At 40.1% G+C, this 19021-nt stretch overlaps 1 protein-coding gene and 1 non-coding gene across 4 annotated transcripts in view; one reads left to right on the forward strand and one right to left on the reverse strand.

Annotated features, from left to right (window-relative positions):
• DAW1 (dynein assembly factor with WD repeats 1) overlaps window positions 1-1063 on the forward strand; it is a 73314-nt gene extending 72251 nt beyond the window's left edge. For all 3 annotated transcript variants that reach the window (XM_069578405.1, XM_069578404.1, XM_069578406.1), the window contains exon 13: window positions 663-1063. In XM_069578405.1, coding sequence (XP_069434506.1) covers window positions 663-697 — 35 coding nt within the window. In that variant the 3' untranslated portion in view covers window positions 698-1063. The remainder of the gene's footprint in view (window positions 1-662) is intronic.
• A 15311-nt stretch (window positions 1064-16374) lies between these two features.
• Window positions 16375-16481, reverse strand: LOC138434785 (U6 spliceosomal RNA). Its single transcript, XR_011254865.1, has one exon. It is a non-coding gene; the product is annotated as a U6 spliceosomal RNA (small nuclear RNA).
• Between the last annotated feature and the right edge of the window lie 2540 nt (window positions 16482-19021).

The raw sequence follows: 19021 nt of genomic DNA on the forward strand, positions 1-19021 counted from the left end.
GCAGTTTGCACAGGCTTTTGCAGCCCCACACTGCTTGTACTGATGATACATGCCTGGCACCTGAGGTGGAAAAAACCAGCAGAGCCCAGCAGTGCCTCATACTGGGGCTGCCATTCCCAGGGCCTGAATGTGGATGGGGTCCCTCGGGGAGGAGTGTCTCAAGGCTGCTTTGGAAGAGTGTCTATCGCTGTCACGGGGAGCACAGGAGTTTCACATTTTGACTGATGAGGAGAAAAATCCACTGTAATTTTGAAACAGTCCAAAGTGGAATGTGCTGCTTCCTCATAAACTGATCACTCAAACCTGGAGATGTTCAAAGCCATTATATTTGCCACTTGGTGGCGATGCATGAAGCGGGATGGGGATAAGCAGAGGGGTGGGTGATGTGGCTGCATTCTCAGGTCCTCTCGAATCCTAAAATGCCATGAATCTTACCTAGGGGAGTAGAATGTGAACTTGCCCAATTTATGACCAATGGGCAAGACAAACACAGATCCCCTCTCCCCAAACACCGGAACTGCTAACAGGCTCTGAGCTGGACACCCAGGGGCTAGCATATTGAGCACATTGATCATCCACAACGACCCAGAAAATGTCAACCTGCAAATACAGTTAAATGAGTAAACCAAAGAAAAATAACTTTGTGAAATTTGTTTTATTAGGCAGCAAGGATAATACCTGTAGGATATGGCGGTGATTGAAGAGAATCAGTCAACAAAGAAACCTGCCAGCCATGGTGATCAAAAGCTGGAGCGTCACAGCCAGCCAGCAAGCTGTTTTGATATTTCAAATGTTTTCTCTTTGTCCACAAGTCAACCATTTGTATACTGTCCTTAGTTTCACAGATAGGACCATTAAAGTTGATGAAGATATAATTCCTTGATGTCTGATAGAGATGATAGGAGTGAGCATACTGCCTGGCAATTGGTTGTTTCAATTTTCTTTTATTTCTTGATAGCATCTCCATACTGACAAATGAAACCAGAATGATTTAACAATGTGTCGCCTACATTCTACTTTGCAGGCTATTATAATTTCTGTTGAATAAAGTTTCTGGAGAAAATTTCTGTGAATTTGCATGTCTGTATGATGTATGCTTTCTTTCTTAGGATGAGAACTTTAATGACGTACTCTTTCAGCAGCTTTCAAATATGCAGTACAGATTTATTAACTATAGGAACCATGATGTGCACGACACCCCCACGACTTACTTATTTTATAACTGGAATTTTGTGCCTTTTGATCCCCTTCACCCATTTTTGCCTCAGTTCCCTGTATAAGTTCAGTGTTTTTTTGTTTGTTTTAAATTCCACATATAAGTAAGATCACATGACATTTATCTGTCAGACTTATTTCATTTTAGTCTTAGGCCCTCAAGGTTCATCTGTGTTGTGGCAAATGAAAAGATTTTTCTTTTTTATGGCTGTATAGTGTTCCACTGTGTGTGTGTGTGTGTGTGCATGTACACACATGCACGCATTTTCTTTATCCATTTTTCCATCTTGGCTATTGTAAATAATGTTGCAGTGAACATAGGGGTGGATATATCTTTTTCAGTTAGGGTTTTTGTTTTTTTTTCAAATATATAATCAGAAGTGGAATTGCTGGATTATATGATATTTTTAATTTTTGTGAGAACCTTCCATGCTACTTTCTGTATTGGCTATACCAATTTACATTCCAGCATTTTTTAAGAGGATATGTAAGTTTGGAATTTGATTAGAAGTTTTAATATTTATTTAGCTATTTTACTTTTTTCAACTCAGAAAGAAAGAGGCACATAGGAATAGAAGTTTTATCTTCCTTCCCTCATATTCAAGAATACACCTACTCTTCCTTCCTCCAGAGAAAAGGTTGAGAAAGGACACTGAATAAATTATAGGGAAATATAGAAAAACATATAGGGAAAATAAAATGGATCTCACTTAGTAGCAAATGTATTCAGATTTCATAGCAGACTGGACTGTAAAAAATGCAGACATATTTTTCTCTGAGGAGAAGTTAAATAGAATATAAATTCAGACTATTGAACTTAACAATCTGGTTGTTAAACAATTGAGGTACCAGAGGAATTATCAAACACTAACCTGACTGATGCTGAAATACTAGACAATGTTTTTAAAAAGACTTTTCTATGTAAAAGTGCCACAATGCATTTAAAAAATTAATGCTCAAAGATAAAGCACAAGATTTATCTTCACAACTGTTATCTGTTACAATGCAGATAGCAGTCCTGATTTTACACTGAGAAAGGTATATCACAGTGAAGTTAAGTGATTTACTAAAGACATCAAATACTGTGTAGTGAAGTGGGATTTAGAGCCCAGGGATTACACTCCATTATATTATGCTCTCTGACACTCCCTGGTGGTCAGGAAAGCCTTCCCTGATGGTTCGGATGGTAAAGAATCTGCCTGCAATGCAGGAGATGCAGGTGTGATCCCTGGGTCAGGGAGATCCCATGAAGGGGATTGCAGCACACTCCAGTATTCTTACCTGGAGAATTACATGGACAGAGGAGCCTGGCAGGCTACAGATGATGGGGTCACAAAGAATCAGGCAGGACTGAGTGACTAACACTTTCACTTTCATATATTACGTTCTTAAGTGAAAAAGTCTTAATTATGGCCAGATGGTATCAGATGTACCAGTAGGAAGGTTTGGGGTGAGAATTACCTCTCAGATCATCTGTGGATGCCTCAAGAAGAAAAAAATAAAACTTTGGCTTCCCTGGTGGCTCAGAGGTTAAAGCATCTGCCTCCAATACCAGAGACCTGGTTCGATCACTGGGTTGGGAAGATCCCCTGGAGAAGGAAATGGCAACCCACTCCAGTATTCTTGCCTGGAGAATCCCATGGACGGAGGAACCTGGTAGGCTACAGTCCACGGGGTAGCAAAGAGTCAGACACGGCTGAGCAACTTCACCTCTTAGTGCTGGAAAAGAGTAAATAAGTTTAGAGATGGAGCAGCCAAGGAGAGCTTGAAATAGAGAAAACCAGGCCAAAATTTGGGCTTCCCTTGTGGCTCAGCTGGTAAAGAATCCACCTGCAATGCGGGAGACCTGGGTTTGATCCCTGGGTTGGGAAGATCTCCTGGAGTGGGAAAGGCTACCCACTCCAGTATTCCAGCCTGGAGAATTCCATGGACTGTATAGTCTACAGGGTTGCAAAGAGTTGGACATAACTCAGTGACTTTCGCTTTCAGGCCAAAATTTAGCTGCTGCTTTGAAAATTCTAAAGAATCAGTGGACCTTGATTTTTCCTTCTAACCCTTTGATAGCTATGGGAAGGGTGGTGATAAACAATATTTTATGCCATATCAGTAAACAAAGGATATCATAGTCATCAGCAATTGCAGCCATAGCCAATTGTAAGCTGGGGGGCCTAAGGGCACTCAGCAAGCAGAAGAATAGCTGCTATTTAGTAGTCATCAGACTGTAGCCACTCTCCGAGGTGAGCCCTGAAGAAACTCTGGATGTGAGAACACAGGATACTGGCCCCAGATACCTGAGGTGTATATCTAAAGAATGATTTCAATGAGTCCAGACTCTTGCATCTCCCCATGAGTAGAAAAGTGATAAATTCCTTGAGGCTTTTCAGTTCAGTTCAGTTCAGTTCAGTTCAGCCGCTCAGTCATGTCCGACTCTTTGTGACCCCATGAATCGCAGCACGCCAGGCCTCCCTGTCCATCACCAACTCCCGGAGTTCACTCAGACTCACGTCCATCGAGTCCGTGATGCCATCCAGCCATCTCATCCTCTGTCGTCCCCTTCTCCTCCTACCTTCAATCCCTCCCAGCATCAAAGTCTTTTCCAATGAGTCAACTCGTCGCATGAGGTGGCCAAAGTATTGGAGCTTCAGCCTTAGCATCATTCCTTCCAAAGAAATCCCAGGGCTGATCTCCTTCAGAATGGACTGGTTGGATCTCCTTGAAGTCCAAGGGACTCTCAAGAGTCTTCTCCAACACCACAGTTCAAAAGCATCAATTCTTCGGCGGTACTCAGCCTTCTTCACAGTCCAACTCTCACATCCATACATGACCACAGGAAAAACCTGAGGCTTTTAGTTTTCTTTAATTAGCAGTAATCTTTTGTTACTACTACCTGCTTTTTGTTGGAAAACTGTTATATATCCTAGCTTTCAGCTTGCCTCCTTGCAGCAGTTCTCAGAGTTACTTGAGATGCTGCCTCCTGGGCTTGAAGTCCTAAAAATTCCCACCAAATAAGACATAATGCTCAACTTGTAGACTGTGAATACATACTTTCAGTCCACAGTGATAATACTATTTTGCTAAATCATTTAAAAGACTCAGGCAATGTGCTAACTTAGGTTCATGTGCCTGACGCACTGTGAGGCCAAACAAACTGAAGTGTCAGAGTTTGGAGCAGAGAAAGTTTTATTGCAGGGACATGCAAGGAGATGGGATTCATGCCCTAAAAAGCCCCAAGCTACTTGAAGGGTTTTGGCAAAACATTTTAAAAAGCCAGGTGAAGAAGGGGAGGCACAGGGTACCTGATCATCTCTTGCACAATTCTCTGATTAGCTGATGATGTTGGAAAAGGGTGGTGTCACAGACGTTAACTTTATCAGTCCTTAGGCTCCAGGAGGCTATGCTCACAGTCTTCAAGCAGTTATATCTTCCTCTTGAGGGGCGTTTTCACATCTGCAAAACAACTCAGGAAATGTACCTCAGATACTATTACCTATTCAATAGGTACTTTAGAGAGGAGCTAAAGCAGAGGATGAAATTAAAAGACATTTGCCCCTTGGAAGAAAAGCTCTGACAAACCTAGACAGCATATTGAAAAGCAGAGTTATCACTTTGCCAACAAAGTTTAATTTAGTCAAAGCAATTGTTTTTCCAGTAGTCATGTATGAATGTGAGAGTTGGACCGTAAAGAAGGTTGAGCATCCAAGAAATGATGCTTTCAAACTGTGGTGCTGGAAAAGACTCTTGAGAGTTCCTTGCACAGCAAGGAGGTTGAACCACTCAACGCTAAAGGAAATCAATCCTGGAAATTCACTGGAAGGACTGATGCTGAAGCTGAATCCCTAGTACTTTGACCACCTTGATGTAAAGAGCCAATTCATTGGATAAGACCCTGATGCTGGGGAAAATTGAGGGCAGGAGGAAAGGTGGTGACAGAGGGAGAGATGGTTGGATGGCATCACCAACTCAATGGACATGAGTTTGAGCAAACTCTGGGAGATAGTGAAGGACAGGGAAGCCTGACATGCTGCAGTCCATGGGATCGCAAAGAGTTGGACACAACTGAGCAACTGAATAAGAACAAAGTAGAGGACATGGGAGAAGACCTGTCCTAGGAAGGTTCCATACGGTCCTGCTGCTGTACGAATGTACAGATTATCCTATGTCCTACAGACCAAAGTGAAACTCTTGGCTGTAAAATGACTTAACCTCTTAAGTTTTGTGTTTTGAGGAATTGTTTCTTTATAGAATGCTTGTGATGGCTTTCAGATATCCCAATCTACTTTAAAAAGTGCTTACTTAAGATCATAGGGAAAGCAATAAGATACTGCTGGGTGTTGGTCTCCGCCCACTGATCATGACGCTGTTGGCTAGCAATGCCTGAAATGCTCACCTGAGCTCCTACTCCTTGTGGTGGGTCCTCATAGACAATCATCCACCTGAAAACAGTGTGGCTGGATTGGCCCTCTTGGTTCTTTATATGGTTCTAATAGCGAAGAACAAATCTAGATCCATATTAGATGTTTCTTTTAGTTTAACCTTTGCTCTCTGTTGCTTTTTTTTGTTTGTTTTTTACAAGTTAATCACTAAAAGGACAATGCCTACAGTTAGAAGCAAATATAATGGCCCATATTAAGGAACCTCCCCCTTCTTCCTGAATGCTAAACTGATATACCTTTGTTCAGCTCACAGAGAAACATCCTGACCCTGTTCACCTGTGAATGGCTGCAGGAAAGAAGAAGGGGAACACATCCCCTCCAAGAGTCTGGTCAAATCAGGAAATATTTGCAAAATTTTGGGGCCTTTCTCTTTACCTCCTGCCTTCCCCACTCTCTCTTTCCTATAAAAGAAACTAGCAACCAGACCCTGGTAAGACAGTTCTCTAGGACTGTAGTCTTCTGAGACTCCCGACCTTCCAAATAAAATCTTTCTTCCTTGCCCCAACACCTCATCTCCCAATTTATTGGCCTGTCATGTGGCAAGCAGAATGAGCTTGGACTTGGTAACATGACTGCAAGAGGCACTTCAGCAACAACCATTAGGGAACTTTGAAAAAGACAAGGTTTTATTACATACATTTCCGGGAGGGTACAAGTCACACCCAAGGTCACAAAGGAGGCCAGGTGAAATAAGAGGTTTCACAGGTTCACACTTCAGTGGTGAATTTAAAACATAAGAGTGGGAATTAGGGCTTGGGAAGAAAAGAATCAGGGTCACTCAAGTGGAGTTATCTGGGTCACCCAGGGCTTTCTAAAAGAGGAACGTCATAGGTGAGGTGGCCTGGCTCCTTATCTGATTGTTTAGCTAGTGTGTGTGTCATCATAGAGCTGTAAATACGCTCATTTGAGATGTATATCTTTGAAATGGATGCCTCAGTAGTCAAAAGCTTATTGTCAGGCACTTTCACTACGTATGCACACTTTATTTTCATCTGGAGTATTGTCAGGTACAGTGAAGTGTGTGGGGGCCCTGGAGTGAGATTCTCTACATATATATTCTGATTCAGACTCTTATTCTTGGACAAGTTATAATACCTTACCACTCTCTCTGAGGTTTCTCATCTGGAAACTGGTGGCAATAAAAGTTTCTGTTTTGAGGATTAGGAGTACATGGTACATAACAAGCATGAAGGTAATGTTTTCTGTTATTATTTATGATCAATAACTTAGGAGACCTCTTCAAAACAAATTGCACTTCTTATATGAACACATTTTCCAGGGAAGAATACAGTGTTTTCTCTGAAATAATAGTTGTAATATAACTCATTTAATTTGTTAAGAGCATCTTAAGGAGGATTGTAAATCAAATTTTTGTCAATTTAAAATTTAAGTCTTTTATAACTTCCTTTCAAAGGTTTTCTTTCAGAGGAGCTGAGATGTGAGGAGATCATTAATATAGACGATTATGGTCTAATCTATTCTTATGCATTTAGATTTCATATAGAATTTTATGAGAGTGAACTGTCCTCATAAAAATGAAGTATCTTTTCTAACAACTAATCTCTAAAACTGCAGTAGCTCATGATTTAGCATAATGTCTGATTTAAAGACAAAATAAATGCTATTTGAACTAAACAGTGCTTTCTGTACACAGAAGTCTTCTATTGCCATTAAAAAAAAATTAGTAATCTTTTAAATTACAAAGGAATTTATTATGTTTTCCCATTGCTTCTGGTTCTCTTAAAACAATTTTGGGTTTTGAAATTTGAAGTTAAAAAATTGTGAATATAATGAAAGGCATACTCTTTTTCAAAAAAAGATTCATAAGCTAACCCAAAATACCTGCTGTCGTTTTAGTTATCTTACCAAGATTATCTCAGGTTTTGTTTAATTTAGCTTCTCTGTTATCTCGGTTTGGGCTATAAGTAACGAAATACTTAATTGCCTTAACCAAGGTTAGCTAGTCCCATAGTGGGCTATTCAGTGGCATGGGGACAGACGGATACTGCAGTTGGGGGCTCCCCCCTCTACCATCCTTGTTGGCTTCTGTCCTGTGTATCTTTCCTAGCTGCTAGATGGGTTGACACTATTTTCTTAGTTTACGTATCTTGCTATCTCTTTTAATTTCATCAAATCCAGAAGAGAGTTTCTTACATCTCTCTTTATTTCCGCTTGCTGTTCTTAGCAGTTCTATTCATGCTGACAATGAAATCCTCTCCCACTTCTCCCCTTTATTTCATCTACCCACTGAATCACAGGCACTTTCCTCCAAAAACAAACCCTAGGTCTCCAGTCTTGTTACCATTTTAATCTGTATCTATCATCTCATTACCCCTGCACCAGAAACTGAAAACCAGCATCTACTTAATTACTTTGGCTTCCTTTAGTTCCATCAGATTATTCCTTTCTAAAATAAACAGAAGAAATCTCCAAATGTTTACAGATTTTACAGTTTACAAGACTTTGCATACATCAATTCATTTAATGAAGAGGAACAAAGTGGGAATGAGCAGACACTGAATTTGGAGCTGATGACACATACGTAGGAGAGGGAAGCGGTGGTTTACTCCAAAATCAGCTGGCCAATAGTTGGTTAGACATGGACTCAAATCTTGAAAGGCTGGGTCTTAGAAATAGCCAAAAGAAGTAATGAAACAGTGATGTGAGGCTTATGTTTTTTTAAGAGTGCATTTCATGTGTTGGTGATACACATATCTTTTTCTCTTTTGGTCTGGATTTTGTTCGAATTCCCTGTGTAACTTTTACAAAACTAACTTTATAAAACATGGTGCTGTTTTGCCAAGTAATAAGTTTCAGTTTGGACCTTTATTATACATACGATTATTTAGTAACAGAGTCTCAATTCCTTGTGATCTGGTAGTTCTGAATTCACACTTCCCCTGGCAATTATATTGTAACAGATTAGAAATGCTTTTTTTCCAGACATTACAGAAACTAAATGCAAATATTCATAACAGCTTTTGGAAATGTAAAGAGCAAAGGCTGAGATTCTGATTGTTCACACTTAGAGGCTGAAAGGTAGATATGGCAGTGATGTAAGAGGTCCATTTAGCAATAGACAGCTTGTGTGAAGTGGTGAAATCAAGTAATTCATTCTCAATTAGAAGTTTCTGTACTCTGTAAACAGTAACTACCATAAAGGTAGTCCCCACTTAGTATTCCTGTGGAACGTGAAAGTGAAAGTGTTATTTGTTCGGTCCTGTTTGACGTTTTGCTACCCCATGGACTGACTATAGCCTGCCAGGCTCCTCTGTCTATGGATTCTCCAGGCAAGAATGCTGGAGTGGATAGCCATTCCCTCCTCCAGGGGATCTTCCTGACCCAGGGATCTAACCTTGGTCTCCTGCATTGCAGGTGGATTCTGAGCCACTCAGGGAAGCCTCTATTACTGTGGAGTTCATTTTAAAAATGCAGGGTGTCAAAAATCACTCCTTTTAAGACAATGGAAAAAAAGACAAAACCATGAGTGTGTAAAGTTCAGTTCAGTTCAGTTGTTCAGTCGTGTCCGACTCTTTGCGACCCCATGGACTGCAGCACGCCAGGCTTCCGTGTCCATCACCAACTCCCTGAGTTTACTTAAACTCATGTCCATTGAGTTGGTGATGCCATCGAACCATCTCATCTCCTGTCACCCTCTTCTCTTCTCGCCCTCAATCTTTCCCAACATCAGGGTCTTTTCAAATGAGCCAGCTCTTCACATCAGGTGGACAAATATTGGAGTTTCAGCTTCAACATCAGTCCTTCCAATGAACACCCAGAACTGATTTCATTTAGGATGGATTGATTGGATCTCTTTGCAGTCCAAGGGACTCTCAAGTGTCTTCTCCAACACCACAGTTCAAAAGCATCAATTTTTCAGCACTCAGCCTTCTTTATAGTCCAACTCTCACATCCATACATGACTACTGGAAAAACCATAGCTTTGACTAGACAGACCTTTGTTGACAAAGTAATGTTTCTGCTTTTTAATATGCTGTCTAGGTTGGTCATAAATTTGCCTTTTGTGTTGACTGATTTGGTCTCCTCACTGTCCAAGGGACTCTCAAAGTCTTTTCCAACACCACAGTTCTAATGGTTGTTACCTATTACAATAAATGTAATTTGTTATGTCCAAGGTAGTAATTTTTGACTTATGAGTACAGTAAGCTTAGTGGCAGATTATGATCACTTTTTTCCTTTCCTCATATTAGAACACATTTCTCACTCTTATTATGGGTCTGGTCTATTCATATCGTAAAAAAGAATATAGATTCTGAAAAGTTTCCCCTCATCCTGAGAACAGCTGTACTCACCCTGGAGATTCCTGGGTCCCAGTGAGAGTATAGTATGGTTTATCCTCACTTGATTCGTGGTATCATGACCTACTCTCTACTACTTGGCAAGCTTCAACTTTTGCATTGTTATTATTCTCAACTTAAAAATCAGTATTGACATTCCTGAAAAAGGTAAACATCAAGTTACCATATGGCCCATATACCATTTTCACTTCGAAATAAATACCCCCCAAATTGAAAACTGGTACTTAAGGACATGCACGTGTATTTTCATTAAGGCACTATTCACAATAGCTTAAACGTCCATCAGTGCTGCAGAGATACATTGTGATATATCTATACAAAAATGAGTGAAATATTGATAAGGTGAATCTTGAAAATATTATGCTCAGTGGAAGTAAGACCAAAAGCTCACCTCTTGTGTGATTTCCTTTATATGAAATACCCAAAATAGGTAGATCCAAAGAGATAGAATGTAGATTGTTGCTTGCCAACGACTGAGAGTAGGGTGGGGCACAGCTGTTTCATGGGTGTGCTGTTTTCTTTAGGAGTGATGAATGTTTCAGAATTAGAGATGCTTATTGCACAAAACTCTGAATATACCAAGTAGTAATGAATTGCTCAGTTTTAAATGGTTCATGTTACATTTGTATATTTTGGAGATTAAGCCCTGTCTATTGCATCATTTGCGAATATTTTCTTCTATTCTGTATATTGGCTTTTTTTTTTATGGTTCCTTTGCTGTGCAAAAGCTTCTAAGTTTGTTTAGGTCTCTTTTGTTTATTTTTGTTTTGATTTCTTTTGCCTTGGGACACTGACCTGAGAAAACATTTATGTCAGAGAATTTTGTACATAAGTGTGTGCAATTTATGTCAGAGAATGTTTTGCCTATGCTCTCTTCTAGGAGTTTTATGCTGTTTCTCTTTATTCCTCTTGAGTTTCGAGCTTGAGGTTCAATTGCCTAGAACTGAAAAATGAGTTTATGACTCTCTGTGGTCATGCAAGAGATGAGAATCCCAGAAAAGTTATCTAGAAGCTGTAAATACAGTGAGCACAAAGACTTCTTTATTCTATTTTGTGGGAAATGCTGGATGAAACTTTTTGATCAAAAGTAGCCTTTGCTACTACTTTCTTGGGACTGTGAGGTCTAATCAAGTGATCACAAGTTAGATGTCCTTGTACTTTACTGAGGAATAACAAGCCTGCTTTTCACTGATCTCACTAATGAAAAGTAGAAACTATTGTTTTAAAAGTAGGTAAGCTTACTCAATTTTATTCTCTTATCTCAGCAGGTGGCAGTGTTTATCTTTTGGCAAATAAATTCTTTACTTACAGCTGCAAATGAAGAGTCTAAAGAGTAAACTTTGTATTCTGGGTTCTTTAAAGCTCAAGGTACATGGAGCTATATAACAATGCTCAGATTGTGGTATGGCTTAAAGCATAGGACCATTTTGGCATATCTGGGGCAAATGACATATCTCATTAAACCCGATGCAGTGTAGAGATGTTTTCCATGTATTTATGAGAACACCACCCACTAAGGTGGATAAGAGGTAGTTTTATTTGTTCTCTATAGAGAACAAATGGTTTCCTCTATTGGAAACCATGTTCTAATTATTTATTTTATAATGACTTAATCTATCAAGTAAACAAACATTCAATTAGAATCAAGTAATACTTGATCAGTTTTTATGTTTTAATAAAATTGATTGTAATTTCAGTGGGTCAAGAGCCCAAGAACTGTGGATACTTTGAATGTAATTATTTTAACATAATTGTAAATCGAAAGGGTCAATCTGGTTTGTGTTTGATTTGCAAAGACAGCAAAATTCTGAGATGAAATGAACAGAGCCTATTTATTAATAAAGGAAGACCATCTGCTGTCACTTTCATTTCAGCAGGAGTTCCAAGTTTCAAAGGAGAGTCAGTTTCATAGAGCAGAAAGATGAAATACAGAGATAATCTCTGATTGACAGGTGCTTTATTAAGGTGGCAGCTTCAGGGTGACTTTCTAACTGGTTTTCAGGTATATCAGGCAGACTTTCACTGGCTACAATGGACAAGAAAGCAGTTTGAGGACATTTTTAAAGAAGGAAGGATTACTCAGTGTCATGGGTGGAGGATTTTCTGTAGAGGCCTTGGGTGCTTTGTGGCCATTAAACTATCATGAAGGTTCTTATTTGATGGTAGTGGTGGGGCAGCTGCCATGAGAGCCAGTTTCTCAAGAGTGACAGTATTTTGGTGATTAAAAATGTAGACTCTACAATCAAATAATATTAGAAGGTATAGGGTACCCCCTCCAGTATTCTTGGGTTTCCCTTGTGGCTCAGCTGGTAAAGAATTTGCCTGCAATGCAGGAGACCTGTGTTTCCCTGGGTTGGGAAGACCCCCTGAAGAAGGGAAAGACTACACACTCCAGTATTCTGGCCCAGGGAATGCCATGGACTATATAGTCCATGGGGTCACAAAAATTTGGACATGACTGTGCGGTTTTCACATTCACTGCAATCAAAATATCTGTTTTAATATCTTGCTCAAATACATCTTGGATGTGGGACCTTGAGATTTCAAACACTCCTTGACTCCGTTTTCTCATCTATAAAATGGGACTGATAATAGTGTGTGGGGAGTTTGTGAGGATTAAATAAGTTAACAGATACATGAAGAACTTGGAAGGAAAGCTATGACTAGCCTAGATAGCATATTAAAAAACAGAGACATCTCTGCCAACAAAGGTCCATACAGTCAAGGCTATGGTTTTTTCCAGTTGTCATGTATGAATGTGAAACTTGGACTGTAAAGAAGGCTCAGTGTTGAAGAATTGATGCTTTCTAATTGTGGTGCTGGAGAAGACTTGAGAGTCCCTTGGACAAGGAGATAAAACCAGTCAACCCTAAAGGAAATCAACCCTGAATATTCACTGGAAGGACTGATGCTGAGGCTAAAACTCCAATACTTTGGCCACCTGATGTGAAGAGCTACTCATTGGAAAAGACCCTGATACTGGAAAACATTGAAGGCAAAAGGAGAACCAGGTGGCAGAGGATAAGATGGTTGGATAGCATCATTGACTTAGTGGACATGAATCTGAGCAAACTCCAGAAGATACTGAAGGACAGCAAAGCCTGGCATGCTGCAGTCCATGAGGCTGCAGAGTCAGACATGATTTAGCAACTGAACAACAATAGCAACAGAATTTGATATGTCATAAATATTCAATTAATAAATATCTAATATTATTTGCATACAAGGCTTCAGTGGCTTGGATTTAAAGGACTTAAGACAAGAGAAAGAATTCACATATTCAAGGCAGATTTTTCTCATGAATTTATTATGATTTGGAATATCTCTGCAATAGATATTCAAAACCTCCCAATCTATGTTCTCCTAGGAAACTGATAGGGAGTAAAGATAAATGCAGCAAGTATTAGTGTCCATCTCTCATAAATTCCTATGGACTGAGGCATGAGAATAAAGTTTTGGTTCAGATTAATCCACATGCAGTGATTATGGCTCTTAATTAGCTCAGTGTTTCAGTATGTTCCTCCTTTTGCAAAGCTGTGACCTTCTAAGTAAAGCCTCATCCAGCCCTCATGACCACAGGAATCACTACTGAAGAGGAAGAAAATGCTAGGAAGTGAAATTTCAAAATTCTTCTTGAAGTTATCCTCTTGGTGTTTGAGAAAAGATGTTTTCATTAGAAATTTTAGAGGGAATTTATCAAATACCTCTTAAAAATATCTTAAAGGTGGCAATATTCCCCAGGGTGTTCTGATGTGCCTATTAAAATTTCAGTGATTTCTACATATTGGAGAAATTGACAAATGCCCCTAAATTTGAGTTTTAATTACTCACGGTGTCAATAAAAACCTGATGCTGAAACTCCAATACTTTGGCCACCTGATGTGAAGAGCGGACTCATTGGAAAAGACCCTGATGCTGGGAAAGATTGAGGGCAAGAGGAGAAGGGGATAACAGAGGATGAGATGGTTGGATAGCATCACCGATGCCATCACTCAAGGGACATGAGTTTGAGCAAGCTTTGGGAGATGGTGAAGGACAGGGAAGCCTGGCTGGCTGCAGTCCATAGGGTCACAAAGAGTCAGACATGACTTAGCAACTGAACATCAACAATCAGTCAAAGAAGCTAGCACTTCTTCAGTCAGGGTGATCACGGACACACTTTCCTTTGGCACCTCCAGCGCGTTGACCTGTAATATTTTGGGTGCAGGCTTATACCTCATGTGTAATGATCCCCTTGGAATCTCTTGTAGGGTGGTTCCTGCTTTAGTATTTTTCTTCATCTTAAACACCTTATTATTTGCAAGTATTTCTAGGACACACTCTCATCCTTAATTATGGAAAGAGCAATCCAAGGGGGAATGCCTGAATTTCTGCTCCATGTGCATGTGGTTTTCCCCTGTCTTCCCAGAGGAGTGTATATTTCCTGGAGTGGAGGATGACATTGGGTTTTTTCCCCCCAGGCAAGAGGAGACTTGTTTTCTAGGTGTGCCTGAGGCTAAAGAACAGGAACAATTCTCTTCTATGGTAGAAAATCTCCATTGTTAAGTAGAGTAGCAGCTATAGCTATTACCTCTTGGGTTATTACCAGGAATAAACAATTAGGTTGCATCATATAAAATTTTGACAGATTTCGATTCACAAAAATGTTCATGTGGTTCAACCTAATACATTGCTGTATATGAGCATGTGCAGGTTGAGAGACTGTTTTGCTTCAGGTTTGTCCTCAAACAGATCCTTGATAGTGACCCACAACCATTACTGCATCCTGGTGTCCTCCCCCTGCAGAGAGCTGATGATGGGATTCAAACAAAGGCTGATGATTCTTTGACCTACATAATCTTGGTAGAGAAAACCCACTTAAGATGGCATATGGCAAACACAGTGGACTTTGGAATAAGACCGTGTTCAACTCATTATTCTATTCTTATGAGCAAGTAATTTTACCTTTCTGAGTCTGTTTGCTTATCTATAAAATGGAAAGACAATAATAGAATGAAATGAGACAATACACAACAGAGAAAAACCAGCCCAAGGCTTGTGGTGTATTTGGTATTTAATCTGTGTCCTTGACCTTCAATTTCTCCTTTGAGAATGGAGTCAGTGCTGACTCCTGTGTTGAAAAAGGGATCTTGCACGAACTGTCCTTGGAGAGAGCAAGGACAGCTCCTCTGCCTTTCTGAAGGTCTTTGCCCACATTGCCACGGAGAGATGTCCCGTGTAAACGTGCTTCTCTCAGCCACTCAGGTTTTGCAGACTCCCTTGGGAAAAACAGGTGGCCTATATTTAGAATAGCTTCAGCTGTTAAGCATTTGAGTGAATGCCTTCAAGTGTTAATCAGAAAGTGTTTCAAGCATTGTTTCTATAAAGATATTGTTTCAGACAATATTCTAAATATCTGGAGGATCTTTTTAGATTGGTTTGAAGGAGGAGGATATAAATAGAAGTATATGAATATATATCTCAAAGCAAGGCTTTTTAGAGGGAATTCAGTTGTTGCAAAATATACATTATAATATATAGAAATAATTTCGGTAAATAAGTCATATTAGGTTTCACCTTCAATATTTAACAGTCCAAAGAGGTAAGGAATGTCATGTCAGACATTCATAGAGTTCACTGCATAAAGAAGAAGTTCTGATTTCTTATTCTCATATTCCAAGGCATCTATGAGTTGGCCCTAACCTACATTTCTGGCCTAATCTTCCCTGCTCCCCTATATCCCAGGCTGAATTGTGTTCTCTCAAAATTTGTATTTTGAAGTCCTAATCCACTTCAGAATGTGATTAGAATGAAACTGTGCTTGGAGACCAATTCTTTATAGAGGTGATGAAGTTAAGATCTTTAGGATTGTCCCTCATCCAATCTGACTGGTGTCCAAAGAGCAAATTTGGATATATAAAGAGACACCAAGGTTGTAGTTGAAAAGATAAAGACCACACGAGGACATGGCAGGAAGATTTTTGTCTGTAGAGCTGATCTTGGACTTCCAGCCTCCAGAACTGTGAGAAACAATTTTCTGTTGTTGAAAGTACCCAGTCAGCAGTGTTTTGTTATAGCAGCCTGAGCAGATGATACCCCAGATTAACTAGACTACTCACCAGATCTCATATACCAGACTTTCCTTTCTCTGTGATTTCACCTTTACCTACTCTTTTAGCCCATTTGGTCTGTTATAAAAGAATACTATAGAGTCAGTGGCTTGTAACAACAGAACTTTCTGGTTCACAGATGCCTGCTTTTCTTACTGTGTCCTCACAGGGCAAAAGGGCCAAGGGAGCCCTTTGGGGTTGCTTTCGTAAGGGCACTAATGTCTTGATGAGGGTTCTACCCTCATGATCTAATTACCTTGATGACTTACCACCTAATATCACATTAGGGGTTAATTTTCTTTTTCTTTTTTTTTCAAAAAAAATATGGAACGCTTCACGAATTTGCATGTCATCCTTGCGCAGGGGCCATGCTAATCTACTCTGTATCGTTCCAATTTTAGTATATGTGCTGCCGAAGCGAGCACTAGGGGTTAATTTTCAAAACATGAATTTTGGGGGAACACAAACATTCAGTCTACAGCATTTACCATAAAATGCTGTGAGTAAATGGGTAAGTAATCTACCGTAAATAGGTAAGTAAGTTACCCATTTACTTACCCTAAGATTCCTCTTCTTATATCTCTAGCTAGCAATTCCCCCCTCCAATGCTTCATATATTCCTCAGATACAATTTTTCTCTTGAATTCTGCTCTCCTACCCACCCTTACTCCTCCAAGGTGGAAAAGATCTTCCTCTCAATTCTGTTCATGCATGTCTATTTTATAAAATTTCACGTCATATTATTCTGGAATATAAAGACCAGAATTTCCAGAACTTGCTGGAGTCGAAAAAGATCAAGAGATCATGGGACCATTGAGGTAATTTTGGCTTTTTATTAGGATGAAAGAGGCTTATGCCTGACTTTAGACTGAAGAAACAATTCCAGTAAAGAAATAAAGGTTGAAAAATTAAAAAAATTAAAAAAATTTGTATTGTTGGAACCGTTATTATTTTTTAAATTTAATTTTTGGTTGCACCGCATCTTTGTTGCTGCATGCCAGCTTTCTCTAATTATGGCAAATGGAGGCTACGCTTCATTGAGGTGTGTGCATCCTCACTGCAGTGGCTTCTCTTGGGGAGCACAGGCTCTACGCACACGGGCTCAGGAGTTGTGGCTCCTGGGCTCTACGCACACGGGCTCAGAAGTTGTGGCACATGGGCTTAGTGGTTCTGTGGCATGTGGAATCTTTCTGGACCAGGGATTGAACCTATGTCCCCTCCATTGGCAGGCAGATTCTTATCCACTGCGCCACTAGGGAAGTCTTGGAACCAGTTATAAAAGATGACAGAGGAGACGCTCAAAGAGCAGAGGGCAGAGCTGACATTGAACGGAGGGCCAGCTCATGTTCTGAGACTGGAAGAGGGATATGAGAAAGAGAACTGTCTTGCTACTTTTGTAGTTTACTTCGAAAAGCCTTGAGTTTATAAGCTCTTGAGCCATAATTCCTTCACCCATTATGCTGGATCTGTGACATCAATGGCTTTTATATTTCATTCAGCCTTAGTGTTTCTATGTCTACAGTGGGTAATTATTACTATTGTCAATGCCTAACCATCAGGGATCTGCCTGTAGTTGAACAAACTGGATTGATTGTTCCGTGGAGGAAGAAGGCGCTCTCATGGGGAACGATGGATCAGTTCACAAAAAGAATGCTAGAAAGGATTGATTATCAAATATGGGCTTGTATTAGGTTCTTTTGGAAAGTATTAAAGGACTTTTCTCTGGATTGGATGCTGTCAGGAAGTGAGTGTGTTTCATCAGTCAAGTTGCTCAGTTGTGTCTGACTGTTTGTGACCCCATAAACTGTAAACTGCTGGGATCCTCTGTCCATGGGATTTTCCAGGCAAGAATACTGGATTGTGTTGCCATTTCCTTCTCCAGGGGATCTTCCCAACCCAGGAATTGAACCCAGGTCTCCTGCACTGCAGGCAGACTCTACCATCTGAGCCAGCAGGGAAGCCCCATGAGTGTGATTCAGTATCTTCAAAACTTTTATGCAAGACTAAAGTTGTCATTGGTAAAGGAGTAGCTACTGCTTATATTAACTAAAAGAGGGGGACATTCAATTTACTACATTATTGTGGCTTGAACAATGCTTATATTTTGTTTGTGTCCAGACAAAATAGAGTGGTGTTGTTGTCTTGATCCATCCTGTTGGGGAAGTTAAAATAGTCCTGTTCAGGCTTCAGGAACAAGAAAGCAGAGGCGGCCTCTGATCTTGCTTCTGCCTGGCCTGGACACTGCTCTGACCATGTGCCTGCTCCAAGTGCATCTGTGGCTACCAGTAAGTCCAGGCGAACTGTAGATAAGATAGGGAGCGGGTCTTGGAGTTGCTGAGCTCTTGGAGGAGGTCTGGCCAACCAAGCCCAGTGTTTAGTAACATCCTAGGACTGGCAAGATAAAGAGCACTGTTAAAAAGATTAACCTAAAAACAGAGCTGCAGTTTTCTCACAAACTTCTGATGGTATCAGTTTGCGGCCTGGGATGGTAAGCGGGAACTCCCCAAAATGCAATTATGAAGTCTCACCCACAGAGCAGACGTGCTGCCTGGGACTGTTTCCTGACTGGGACACCAGATTGCTGTTACATGGGGCTTCCCAGTGTTATCTGTAGTCTGGATACTAGCCAGCCCCTATTAGGTGATGTATCTGCTGTTCTGTTTCTCTTTCCTGTTAATGATCATTTACTGAAAGTAAGAGAGATAATTCTCTATTAGATATTGGTTCTCTTTTAATGATTGTGTATTGAAAATAAGTTAGATAATTCTCTATTAGATATGGGAATTGTTTATTTGTGTATGAGTGATTTGTTTTGTTAATGAATCCTTGGAACCTGAAACAAAAGTTAAAACTTTCAGCAGGAGAGGGTGCGGAGAAAACGGAACCCTCTTACACTGTTGGTGGGAATGCAAACTAGTACAGTCATTATGGAGAACAGTGTGGAGATTCCTTAAAAAACTGGAAA

The sequence above is a fragment of the Ovis canadensis genome, chromosome 2, assembly GCF_042477335.2.
Source record: "Ovis canadensis isolate MfBH-ARS-UI-01 breed Bighorn chromosome 2, ARS-UI_OviCan_v2, whole genome shotgun sequence".
NCBI lineage: Eukaryota > Metazoa > Chordata > Mammalia > Artiodactyla > Bovidae > Ovis > Ovis canadensis.